The 14,155-nt window shown below is 38.2% G+C and overlaps 1 protein-coding gene across 2 annotated transcripts; it reads right to left on the bottom strand.

The window, feature by feature from the left end:
- Positions 1 to 65: 65 nt before the first annotated feature.
- On the bottom strand, positions 66 to 13,245 carry lace (serine palmitoyltransferase long chain base subunit). 2 transcript variants are annotated; one of them, XM_085202648.1, is made up of 6 exons: positions 12,991 to 13,245; positions 9,881 to 10,075; positions 2,181 to 2,335; positions 1,494 to 1,926; positions 621 to 1,195; positions 66 to 450 (listed from the first exon to the last, which is right to left on the bottom strand). In XM_085202648.1, exons 1-6 carry the CDS (start codon positions 13,150 to 13,152, stop codon positions 327 to 329), a joined length of 1,644 nt encoding a protein of 547 aa, XP_085058774.1. In that variant the 5' UTR covers positions 13,153 to 13,245; the 3' UTR covers positions 66 to 326. The 2 variants fall into 2 exon arrangements, with proteins under 2 accessions (XP_085058774.1, XP_085058775.1); XM_085202649.1 differs by lacking the exon at positions 12,991 to 13,245 and adding an exon at positions 10,357 to 12,126.
- Between the last annotated feature and the right edge of the window lie 910 nt (positions 13,246 to 14,155).

The following is a 14,155-nucleotide window of genomic DNA, read 5'->3' as shown; positions in this document are numbered from 1 at the left end:
GATGTTGTATTGTTTTTGTTATGTTATTTATCCTACTAAATAGGTGCCTAAATAAAAAACAGAAACATGTGAGAAAATAATTTATTGTGTATAACAAGTATACAACGTATTATTTAAGGCCCTAAATAAAGGCCTCGTGGGCCCTGGGGCACACACACGCTCAGGGAGGTGGAAAACATAACACTAGTCGAAGCCACAGCCACATCACAGATTCAAATTACCTTACACTGGTCTACTAGGGGGTTTGGGAGGACAACAAATATGTACACGTTTTACACTCTCTGAGGTCTAGCGACGCTAATAACACATTTGCATTTATCAATTATCTACTCGGCCAGGGCCGGCGCGGGGTGTCGCGAGTACCGCAGGCCCAGTTCGTCTACGGTTTCCTCGATGGCCGCCAGGCACTCGTCCAGCTGTTCGCGCGTGTGCGCCGCCGACAGGCAGAACCTAGAACACCGAATGAATACGTAATGTCAAATTACCTACAAATTACATATATTCGGTGGACGTTTTGGACTTCTCATTCTTTAATAGATTTAAGGGGCAAAAGAAAAAAAAATCAAAGAATTTGCGGATAATTTGAAGTTAGAACATAACACTAGTGAAAATCGAAGTACCGTATGCGCGCCTTGTTGAGTGGCGTGGCGGGGAAGCCCACGCCCACGGTGGCCACGCCGCGCGCCGTGAGCCGCTCCACCGTGGCCGCCATTTTGCTAAAGGTGTACACCATCATGGGCACCACTGGCGACTCCGCGTGGCCCAGCGCCACCACGCGCAGCGCGCGCAGGCGCTCCCGGAAGTAGCGCGTGTTGGCACGCAGCGCGGACAGGCGCGCGCCACCCGCTGCCGCCAGCGCGCGCGTTGCCGCCAACACCTGCGCGGCCACGGGCGGTGACATGGCGCCCGCGTAGGCGCAGGCGTGGCCGCGCGCGCGCACAGTGCGCACCAACGCGGCGCTGCCCGCCACGTAGCCGCCCGCGGCGCCGAAGCTCTTGGTGAAAGTGCCCATGAGCACGTCCACGTCGGCGGCCGGCACGCCGCACAGCTCAGACACGCCGCGCCCGCGCACGCCCGTGGCGCCCACGGAGTGCGCCTCGTCCAGGTACACGTACAGCCCTAGCTGCTTCTTGAGAGCCACGATGGCCGCTAGCGGCGCGATCGAGCCCTCCATGCTGTACACACCCTCCACTACCTGCGCACCACAATCTCAGAATCATAGAAACTATGTAATTGTTTTTTACATGGGAATGCCCTATGTAAAAAACAATAGTAGTGAATGCACTATCATCACAATCCAGTTTTCTCTATAACAAATAAAATTGTAAGAAAAAGAAAAACAGCTAAAATAAGATAGTCGTGTGGAAATAGGACAGTACTTAATTCGACCCGACGATTGTGACTAAAATATCCAATAAGTAGAATAAACTATTCCTATTTTTCTTCTCAAAGTTGAACATATTCTGTCTCCCCTGAAATAAAATGCGACTCACGATAACAATCTTAGTCCAGTGTCCCTCTGCGATGGCGGCGCGCGCAAGCTGCTCGAGGTGATGCACGTCGTTGTGGCGGAACACGCGCACGGCCGCGCCCGCCACCCGCAGGCCCAGGATGAGCGAGGCGTGGTTGTTCTCGTCGCTCAGCACGAGAGCGCCACTCGGTACGAGCGCGGCCATGCCCAGCGCATTGGTGGCGAAGCCCATGCCGAACACGACGGCCGCCTCCGCGCCAAGGAACTGCGCCAGCGTGCGCTCCAGCTCCTCGTGCAGCGGCGTAGAGCCGAGCTCGCGACGCGCAGAAGCCAGCGCGAGGCCATAGCGGCACGCGGCCGCCTCCGCCGCCTCCGCGCACTCGCCCGTGGGGGTCGCGAATCCCAGGTAGTTGTAGGAGCCCAGGTTGATGCAGCGCTTCTCCGCGCCCGTGAACCTGTAACCGTGTGAACTTGGCAAGTGGAAGGTGCAGGCGACAACGGTATAGTTGTTTCCCTAGCCTCACCGCCTCGCGTAGGTACTGTGATATCGATACGAGATAAGGCGAAGCTACTAGAGTGGACGAGAATACTGAGCATCAGGGTTACATAATGCTATCTTGTTATATATCTAAAATAGTACTAATAGTAATAGTAGTATAGTACATGCCGCTAATTGGTGTTACATTGTATAGTTGGTGACTAAGTGTACCTGAAGGTCCAGTTGTAGTCGTCGGTGCAGCGCTCCTTGAGGGTGACCTCGGCGCCGGGCGCGGAGCAGATGGGGCGGTTGAAGATGTGTCGCACGCGGCGGTACACGTAGCGGGAGAAGAACTGCTCGAATGGGTTGTATAGCGGCGCGTAACCCTACGCAAGAGACACACACACCATGTGTTCTTTATATATGAACTTTCCGCATTGCACATTTCATCTTGTTATCAGAGCAAAAGAATGAAAATTAATCGGTTTCCAAAGTGGTAATCAAACCCACAACCGTCACCTTAACAGTCATATTCAGATGCTATGTGGTTAATTTTATTGTAATTTTGACATGATTTTACCATACCAACACATACCTCAGAACCTACATATAAAATATGTCTACATACAAATTATTGAATAACTTACGTAGCGTAAATGAAGTATCAAAATTCTAAACTTAATTATTTTTAAGCGAGCTTTACCTTCGGAGACGCCGCGGTCCCCGCGCACCTAGCCCGACTAATTAAGTAAAAGAACGGTGAGAAAGAAGGGGGACAATACGAATACCGAGTCTACAGATTCGCATTAGCAGTCATGTTATCGGGAAAGGCGTCAACCCAAAACTGTGCAGTTTGCACACACCGTCGACCATGCCGATGTGTAGATAAACGGCCTTGAACGATGATGCGGACGAGATGGACAATAAATTTAAAGTTAAAATAAGCTTTTCGTTTTAATGCGTCAAAATAAATAAAATAGTTTTGTCTTGAAAACTTTTACTATAATTTATAACGTCATTATACATTTTTTTAGTTTTAGGTAGAGGGAAGCTGGAACCTTCCATTGTCCCTTCCTTTCTCTTTCCGCTGCATTCTGGAGGCACTGCGTAATGAGTGGCGCAACTCTCCGCCACGCTATGTGTCGTTATCAGAGTGAAGAAAAGAAAGAAAACATGTAAACATAAAATATTTTATTGCACCGAATGGAAACCGAATCCACAACCTGACTCGTTTACTGGCTGCGCCACGACTGCGTCTTGCGATTTTCTTAAGCGAGTACGTTATATAAAAACTTAGTGTGAAACGAAATAAATACGACTACGTTTATCGCGAGATCTAATCTTACGATAATCGTATAAATCACTAATTGAGCGATGATGTCATAAGTTGATAGTAAATTTATTTTACATAAACGTAAAAAAGTTTAAATTAAATATATATACTTTAAATTGAATGAATATTGTATACTAGCCCCCCCCCCCCGCGGCTTCGCCCGCTTGATGTCAATGAGTAATTTAATTTACACGTTCAGAAACAGCTTTAAATGTTAAATTATTGGTTTGTGTAAGAATTTAACATTCTTTGTAAAATAACTGTAATGATTGCATATTACAAAAATCGAATCAAATAATCTGAAATCGAATCCAAAATAATTAATCGAATAAATGTTTAATTGACTCCTTGTTTTGAAAGTCGGTTAAAAATACAGATAAATTACAAACAAATACAGATTTATTATAACTATAACTATAGATATGGATTGCTATATATTTGCAGGCAAATTCATGATTAGATCTTAGGCTGGGTGAAAATAAATAAATTGGTGAAAGTTTTACATAAATTAGTTCAGTACTTTCAGAGATTAGCGTGACCGGCGTTCCGCCCTGGGCCGCCACTGGGCACAAGCGTAGTATATCATTTTTAAAATTATACAAAATAATGATAATTCAGAAACAATAATTCAATTCAGTTCATCAAAGTATGCCATTTTTTCCCAAATGTTATGTTATAACGTTGTCACGTAAAATGGTATCACTCGTAAGCCGACTTTACCGCGGCACTCATGTCGATAGCGACACTGCGAAGTGCCATTACTCACTCATCACGAAATCTCAGAATCTACCACAGCTAGGAGTTTCAAATTTTGCACAGAGGTTATTTATAGGACGCAGGTGCTCGCTAAGACGGGAATTTGCAATATTCGATTCCTAAGGGGTTGTATTCGGGGTTGATAGTATGTATGAAACTATAAGTGTTAGCAGTTTACAATTGTGCATATGTGTTAAGATCAGTAAGGATGTAACTTTGGGGTAAACAGTGTATGTTAAACATCGTTCGCAGGCCGTCGTGGCGCTACGGTTATTGTGCCCCTGCGCCACGATGGGGGAACGCCAGTGTTTCGGGAATATTATTTATTAGTATGTTTTTTCGCTCTGGCACCAATACAAAAGCCCAGCGTTGAGTTCCGCCATTCAACAGGCAATGCCACGAAAAATTCAGCAGTGTGTTAATACTATGTTCCCTCTGCCTACCCCTCTATGTGCGGGATACTGCGTGAAGCTGAAAAAAGATAAAGAGGCCAATCGTGGCGCAGAGGCACAAGAGTATGATTATAAATGCGACTGGTTTTGGGTTCATTCCCCTCTCGAAAAAATGGAATATTTATTTAAATTTAGAGTTTCATTTCTTGGCGCTGGTGTCGAGGCAAAGAGCAACGCTGAGTTCCGCCAGTCAACACGTAATACCTTCATTATGTAAAAACATTTTTACAAAGGTTTACACTTATAATAATAATTTACAATAACGCTTATCTCAACTCGCCTGAAACACCTACCTGTTTGAGGGCAACAACTAGCGGCTGTAAGACAGGACGTCACCGACGGCGGCGGGCGGCGGGCGGGGGCGAGAGGCGCGCGCTAGATAAAGTAATACTCGTGGGTATAATCTATATACTTATAATAAAATCGTAAGAGGGTCGGTGTCTGTACTTGAAAGACATTTAAAAAAATGTTATTGGGAACCTTTATTAGCGTAACTAGCAACCGCCAGCGGCTTCGCCCGCTTAAACTACACAATTATTAATTCAATATACTGAATTACTTTATGTTGTAATATTTCATGTTGTTATTTAGTGATTTCTAATATGCACATTTCAATAACTTTGGTACCGTATTAGCGTACTTGTTATAAGAATTTTGAATGGTTTAAAAGAATGCAACCTACATTACCTACTATTTAAGATCAGTTATAAGATTTTTTTTGTAAATATATATATTACCGATTTTTTTAGAGCGTATATAGCAAAATATACGCAAAGATATGGTTAATTTTTTTATTCTGGTTAATATTGCAAAGATATGGTTAATTTTTTTTTACTTTTTTTTACTTTCACCATATGTTAAAAAGAAATATAAGTATTAATTTGAACTATTCAAATAATTTACAATTGCATAAACAGACTTAAAGACGAAATAACTGGCCTTGACAGGGATTCATTCCTGATAGGGCTCTTATCACTTTTATGTAAATTTTTGTTATAGAGTATTATTAATTTAAACAAAAAAAAGTGTTATTCTCATATACTCCCAGTATCAACATGTTGGGCTTTAACGTTTCGAGTAACTATCAGTCAGTATCGTGATCATACGGAAACCAAGAGCAAGTTGGTATCAAAGACACTGGGAGTCACCGGCAGAGCGAGACATTACTTTAGACGGCCTCATATGAAGTACTGTTCTGTCTCGAGGCATGCGCCCCAGTATCATTTGGAACCATATGTTTGCAGACAACTCAGAACCATTTGAATCGGTGAGCATCCAATATTCTGTAAAAGGCTTGACACTTTGGTTTTGCCAGCATCCATCATACCAGTCATTTTTGCATGATTCGCGATCGGAGACAAAAGTAGTTTTAAGCCTCTATTATCGATATATTAATGGACCTAATTCCTAAGTTTTTATATTTTTATAATCAACTTCACGCTGTATCCAGCGCACAGTGGGGTGGGCCGAAGGAATCTAGAGCTAAGATACTCCGTTCCCTATTTTCCGCCCATTTCTGGAGGCATTGCGTATTAAGTGATGGAACTCAACGTCACGCTTTGCCTCGACACCAGAGCGAAGAAATGAAAATATACATTTAAATAAATATTTCATTTCCTCGAGTAGACATAAAACCTACAACCAGTCGCATTTACTGTAACACTTTCGTGCTTCTGCACCACGACTGGCCTCTTTATCTTTCTTTTTTCAGCTTCACGCACTGTACTCCGTACAGAGTATAGGCAAAGGGAACCGAGCGTTGAGACACTCCTTTCCCCACTTTCCACTAAATTTTTCGAGGCATTGCGTGTTGGGTGGCCGAACTTCACGCCTGGCTTTTGAATTGCTGCTAGAGCGAAAAAATATAAATATTAATATACAATAATGCATTACCTCGAGTGGAAATCGAACCCACACCCTTGTGCCCCTGTGCCACGAAGGCCTATATTTTTCATGTGCAGATTTCGCTTTTATATCCTTTAATTATGTGTAGAATATGAAATGCATTATATAGTTAACAGATGTTTTAACTTATATCCCAAAAACACACCCTTAGGGGTCGAATTTCGAAAAAAAAACTTGTTTCAAAATCCATGTCAAAATCCCATCTAGGGTAGCACGTAGACACTAAAATAATTCGTATGTAAAATTTGAGATTTTTGACCAGCACTTGTAATTACGAAATTGCATATACAATATCAAACCCCAAAACTATATGCTTAGGTATCAAATTTAGCAAAATCTCTTCTCGTCTTAGTTAACAACTACTTCCTATAAGTAACGCTCATGCAAAATTTGAGACTCCTACCACTTATAGTTACGAAGTTTCATACAAACTATCAACCCTAAAAACAACCCTTTAAGGGTTGAATATTGGAAATTCCCGTCTCCGTGTGTACTTGCGTCCTATAAGTGACGTCCATAGAAAATTTAAGACTCCTAGCGCTTATAGTAACGAAGTTTCATGCAAACTACCAACCCTAAAAACAACCCTTTAGGGGTGGAATATTGGAAATTCCCGTCTCCGTGTGTACTTGCGCCCTATAAGTGACGTCCATAGAAAATTTAAGACTTCTAGCGCTTATAGTAACGAAGTTTCATGCAAACTACCAACCCTAAAAACAACCCTTTAGGGGTGAAATATTGGAAATTCCCGTCTCCGTGTGTACTTACGTCCTATAAGTAACGTTCATAGAAAATTTAAGACTCCTAGCACTTATAGTAATAAAGTTTCATACAAACTATCAACCCTAAAAACAACCCTTTAGGGGTGGAATATTGGAAATTCGCGTCTCCGTGTGTACTTACGTCCTATAAGTAACGTCCATAGAAAATTTGAGACTCCTAGCACTTATAGTAACAAAGTTTCATACAAACTATCAACCCTAAAAACAACCCTTTAGGGGTGGAATATTGGAAATTCCCGTCTCCGTGTGTACTTGCGTCCTATAAGTGACGTCTATAGAAAATTTAAGACTCCTAGCGCTTATAGTAACGAAGTTTCATACAAACTACCAACCCTAAAAACAACCCTTTAGGGGTGGAATATTGAAAATTCCCGTCTCCGTGTGTACTTACGTCTTATAAGTGACGGCCATGCAAAATTTGAGACTCCTAGCATTTGTAGTAAAGAAGTTTCATACAAACCAACAACAATTTCAACAATTTCAACCCCAAAAACAACCCCTTAGAATTCGAATATTACAAATTCCCGTCTTAGCGAGCACCTACGTCCTATAAGTAACTCCTATGCAAAATTTCAGATTCCTAGCACATGTAGTTTCTGAGATTTCGTGATGAGTGAGTGACCTTTCGATTTTATATATATAGATAGAACCCAAAACAATGATTTTTAAAATTTTTGTCTGTTTGTCCGTTTGTCTGTGTGTTTGTTATCGCTAATCTCAGAATCGATTTAACCGATTTAGATGCGATTTTCACTATTGGATTCTGGCAAGCTTCCGAAAACATATATTATTTTATTGCAATCGGATCATAAATAAAAAGGTTATGTCAATTTAAAGTATTTATTTCGACAAATTTGCTAATTGCCGTAACAGTTATTTTATACAACTGTTTTACTGAATTGACTGGGTCTTTAGTTTTTAATTTGTTTATTAATATTTGTATTTCAACGGGCCCACTATTACCATATACTTTATGGTACTGGCCTTTAGTTTACGTTTAAACCCACAACGACCACGGCCGCTCTAATACAAACATTCATATTCGGCAATCACTTCACCCGTACACCGTACATTGAGGATGTTTTCTTTTATGTATTTATAGAGCTCGAGGAAAACAATAAAGTCTGAGTATTATACTTTATTATAACATATTAAACTCATGTTTGCAAGCACTACTGCTACTGCCGTGCCGCCGCGTGACAACAAACTACTTTTATTATTCTGTCATTAATTAGTATCAAGTTATAAGCATTCATTAATATAATTACGATTTAAATTTGTGAATATCGATGTAATAATTTTTATAATTATATTTGCGAATTTTATAAAATTGCACATTGTATAGTAAAAAAAAGAAATAATTAAGTACGTTAAAAAAACGAACCCAAGCAAGAATACAAGAAAATAAGATTCTTTTCATATTTAAATTTATTATTTTCCTCATTTTCAAATAATATTTTTAAAACTTGACATGTAAAAACATCCAAAAGTAAATATAAATAAATGACATACTATAATTACGACTATCATAATTAAAACAAGCGAATATTTTATATTAAAATATTTTGTCATCCGTCAGTATATATGTGCTATTCTCATATAACAGCAGAGGCTTGTAAAAGGTGCATTTACCATGTGTATATCACATACGAGTATATGATCAATTTTATAAAGTTGATGTGAAGTATGTTGATGTTGTTGTGTTACCCTCCTAGTTAAGTACGTTGGTCTTTTATATATAACATTACAATGTTTGAGATCAAGCAATAACACTGCAAATTTTACATTTAAAAATAAATAAACGGGAGGTTTTTCCTTCGTTAAACAAATTAAATAGAAATTAAAATCTCTATATATAATAAAACAGTAAAAATATTTTGTCTGTACATTTAGTATTTTTGACTGAAATGGATAGAGGGGCACTTAAAAATAGAAAGCAAAAATATATATTTTTTAATTTCTTGTCTGTCTGTCTGTGTGTATGGTCACACGAATCACTGAAAGTACTAAATCGTTTTACGTAAAACTTTCACCAATTTCTTTGGTGCCCAGCTTAACATCTAAAGTTTGTTTCATGAAAATCGGTTCATTAAAAAAAGTTATAGTCAACGAACGAAAATGAACTCAGGGCATGAGTTTGCCTGCAAATATTGATATATATTATCTTGATATATATTATCTTATATCCACATCTATACTTATAAACCTGTATTTGTTTACAATTAATCTGTATTTTAACCGAGTTTCAAAACAAGATGGATGTTCTCAATTGATCATTTTCAATTCGATATTCGATTAATTATTTTGGATTCTATTTCGATATTGATATTATTTGATTCAATATGGGTATATTTCGTAATATGCAATAATTACAGTTTCTTTACAAAGAATATTATAAATTGTTACCCAAATCAATAATTGAACATTTAAGGCTGTTTCTGAACGAGTAAATTAAATTAACACATCAACATTTGACTGTCAGTCAATACTGTTTATTAAATGAATAATCATGTAGTTTTGACACGCTCGAAACGCCATAAATTAAGAACTGAACTGACCTATCTAATATAAAAAAGTTTGAGAAACAGAATTTCTTTCTTTACATTTTGTCTCATGCCATAATAAATAGAGTATAGATGAAGCTAATAAGTAATAACATATTATAGAAAATATGCTTAATATTTACTTAATTAAAGGGCTCACCTCTCTATTTCTTTCCGTTGCGACTTTAGGTTTGAACAGCAGTTGGTTAATAAACCCCAGGAACATAAGTATATAGAGGCCTACGTGAGTGAGTGCTGCGGTCCAAAGGGAACTCTTCTCGAACGACCCCGGGAATATGTCATGCTGCGACCAGTCCATCCATGGCACTGGCTCGCTTAGGTCCACTGGCATTTTCTGAAATGTATGTAAATAATACTATTAAAACAATGTTTCTTCTAAATGATTAAATTACATCTAAATTAGCTGTGTAGTGTCAAGGGCCTTTGACATTATTATTATTTTAAAGAAATTCGGAATAAGTTGTGAAAGAAAAAAATTATAAATGTAGCCTAGTGAAACTCTTGAATGCTCTTAATGATAATATCAACAAATATATTTGCAATTTTGACAAAATTCAAAAAGAAAACTATTATAACAACGAAGAAGATAAATATTAGAAAAACTAAAACGAGTACCAGTAAAGTACTTGCTGCAGCAATTTATATAATATTTAAAGAATTGGGTCGATTCGTTTACGAGCGACCACGTCGGCGCGGCGGTCCGGGCCTCGAGTGAGGCTCAAACATCAGTGTGGCGAGGCGGTGGGAAACAATAATTAAGGATAAAAATAAGGAAATTTAGTTGGAACTTACACATATATATACCTACGCGGGAAAACAAACACATTACGTAAGTCGTGACCACAAGTATACCTACGACCGCTCATTTAATCAATGTTCAACTCTCACGCAACAACTTTGAACTTTATCGTCAATACTTACGACTCGATTTCCGAATGAGGCGTGTGCGGCGGTGCCCCTCTGATAGGTTTATGTGTGCGTGCGTCGTCCTTAACAAATGGCGTTTTATTTTACGATATGGTATTCGACTACAAGAGAGCCGAAGTGGTAGACTGACTTAGATGCATAAGAGCACAAAGTTTTAGTGTATGAGGATAGAAGTGAAGAGCTTAGCTATTTAAAACTAAAGTATTCTGGTAACCACATGGAAAACCACTCATTACTCTCACGCCCAATAAAAGTGGCTCAGACTGCTTACAACGAGAGATGGAATAAGAACAAGCCATTCACCAGCAAGAACCGATTGCAGCGCCTTAATATCGATCGCAGGAGGCCTTTTGGGCAAGAAAAAAATACGCGATAAAGAGGCAGCAATAAGAATAATAGCACCCAGGCAATCAGAAGCAATATAAAAGATAGTTCAAAGATAGTTCATTTCTACATATCAGTTTATATGAAAAATAAAAAATGTGATAATCTATACTTATAATAAAACACTAAAAATATTTTGTCTGTACATTTAGGGTTTTGACTGAAATGGATAGAGGGACACTTAAAAAGAATCTCAAGAATTTCTTGTCTGTATGTATGATCATGCTAATTTCTAAAAGTACTGAAGCGATTCACTTCGAACTTTCACCGATTGTTTGTTTTAACTCAACTTAACATCTGAAGTTTGTTTCATCAAAATCGGTTCATAATAAAACTTTGGTACATTTTTGAATAAAATCAAGGCATGAGTTTGCTTGCAAATATAAAGCAATCCATAACTATACTTATACTTATAATAAATCTGTATTTGTTTGTGATAAATCTATATTTTTAACCAACTTTCAAAACAAGGAGGAGGTTCTCAGTTTTTTGTAATATGTAATCATTACAGTTTCTTTGCAAAGAACATTATAAGTCCTTACCCAAATCAATAATTTAACATTTAAGGCTGTTTCCGAATGAGTAAATTAAATTATTCATTGACATTTCACCCATTTGGCTGTCAGTCAACTGTGTTTATTAAATGAATAATCATGTAGTCGAAGCGGGCGAAGCCGCGGGACGGCCGCTAGTTTTAAAATATATATTTTTTGTAAAAAGTAGTCAATTGTGAAATGATCAAGTGAGAATAACTATGCAAATGTAAATGAGCCTTTATGAACTTGTATCTTACACCTACATCTATGATTTTGCAACTTTTAAAAGTCTAAGGGGACCTTAAATATTTATTTAGGACAGCTTCATAGTAGCAAAGTAAGGATTTTGATAAAAGTTATCTTTAAAAATCCTCCTTGCATCTATTAATTGATCAATGAGGTAAACCTTTTCTGATTTGCTTACCTTTTATCTCCCTGAATAGGGTAAAGCTCCACACTGCTTCCCACATGTGTAGCTTACTAGGCAGAGGGAACTGAATGATAAGAGACTGTGCACCACACACTTTTTGCACATACTTTTCTGTCATGTGGTGGAAATTAATGCTTGCTTCATCTTGTTGTCAGAGTGACGAAAAACTATCTCTTCTCTCTACATAGTCATTATATTAATTAAAATTTTATCCTACTATATTGGGTACAAATAGTAAATATTTTAACTTTATTTCAGCCACCACATGTTTTTAAACATTACAAAAGAACTGAAATTTCACATATGCTATTATTTACAGTATATATTTTATTAGAGGTATTGCCACAGAGGTATAGGTTTTTTAAACGGTTTCATAGGTTCTTAGGACTGAAATTGAATCAACTTTTAATATATATTTTTGAACTACACAATTTTGTCAACAAAATTTCTTCTCAATTTAATGGCCTCTGTATTGCCATATTCCTAATTTTACGAACATGATTGTAACAGGTTTTAATGGTGAAACAAAACAATGCCATGTAATGTAATTGCTATGTACTTGACTTAAGTAATTTGGCTGATATAGGAACCACAAAAATATCAATAATTTATGTGGGAATCTGGTTCCACTATATGTAATACAAAATGCCATTATAAAATAAAAATTGATTTGAAAATATATTTGAAATATATTACTAAATAGATTACAATGCTGCTGTTATCATCTTTACAGCAATCAACATTATTGGTGTGGCCTTGGCAACAATTCTTCTCAAAAGCAAACAGAATCTAATGAATCGCACCCTTATCCCTTGCGACTGCAAGGTCAGAGGGCTAGTGGCTAGTGGGACGTGTCAGCCTCGGCTGGCGCTTGCGCCTGGCTGTCAGGAATATCTCCTACTCGGCACTAATTATACAGCGAAAGTGCATTGCAGTGGAACAGAAAAAAAGAAAATAAAATATTCTACTTACCGTCACATCATTAATAATATGCGTTGATTTAGCAAAGCCATTTTTGTCGTGAAGAATTTCCCCATTTACACTTTTTTCATGTATGCCATTGGATTTTAAATTTTTAGTTTCAGTTTCTGTTTCATCGACTTCCACACAACCAATCACTTCAGTGGCCGCCATGCTTATAGATTTGGCGATGAAAAGCTAACGTCAGCTACGCTGTAATTAGATAATGCTTTTCTTATATATTTTTAAAAAGCTGCATTAAAGCGTTGCAGCGCGTAATGTGATAAATTTATTAATTTACATTACTGTTTTACCGACATTACTGTCATTTGTCGGTGACAGTACTCTAGCAGCTGTAAACGGGGATGGAGTTAGTATCGATTTGTCATGTCGATTTCTTAATGGATCTTTGTCAAGAAAATTTATATATAGAATTGAAATCATTTAAATATGCATTATTTTAAATATATAACTTCTAAAACATGCATTATTTTTTTCTTTAGAAATGAATTGTGATGTACACACATACATAAATACTTTTGGCATAACTGTCATGTAATTTATATAAACGCTTTTTATTAAAAATGTGATAATGCATAAATACTGAAAAGCAACAATAATTAATCGTTTAAATATTTGTTTAGTAACTAAAAAAAAGAACAAGACAAGATCACAGACAGTTCCCCAGAACACACCCCATTATAAATGTAGTAGGGACCGCACAATGAGGATACGTCTCTACGCATAGCCAAAGTGTCAAGCCTTTCACAGATCATTGAACCCCCAACGATTCGAACGGCTTTACGTTGTATGGGATCAAATGGGTCAAGCTGATACTGGGATGCACCACCCTAGAGATGAGAACAGTGCTTCATATTTGGCCAAACCAGGGCCCTATACAGGGCTAAACGATGTTTTAGCGTGAAGTACTGTCTCGCTCTGCTAATGACCCCCAGTTTGTTTGCGGCCAACGTGGCCTTGCTTTCCAGAGGATCACGATACAGATCGGGCAGTCCCTCGAAACACTAAGGCCCAATGTCACTGGCGATAGAACAAATGAGGTGACAGAAAAAAATGTTGTGCAGAAGAAACAGCGTAGGGGATAGCACGCACAGAGTTCTGGGCAAAAATCATCGACAGTGATCTTGATGCTGCACCCAGTAAGAAAATTAGCGAT

The sequence above is a fragment of the Heliconius melpomene genome, chromosome 19 (assembly GCF_056956725.1).
Source record: "Heliconius melpomene rosina isolate 202511_hmr_F chromosome 19, ASM5695672v1, whole genome shotgun sequence".
Taxonomy (NCBI): Eukaryota; Metazoa; Arthropoda; class Insecta; order Lepidoptera; family Nymphalidae; genus Heliconius; species Heliconius melpomene.
Note: the sequence above shows the minus strand (reverse complement) of the source record. Positions and strands in the feature narration are given on the sequence as shown.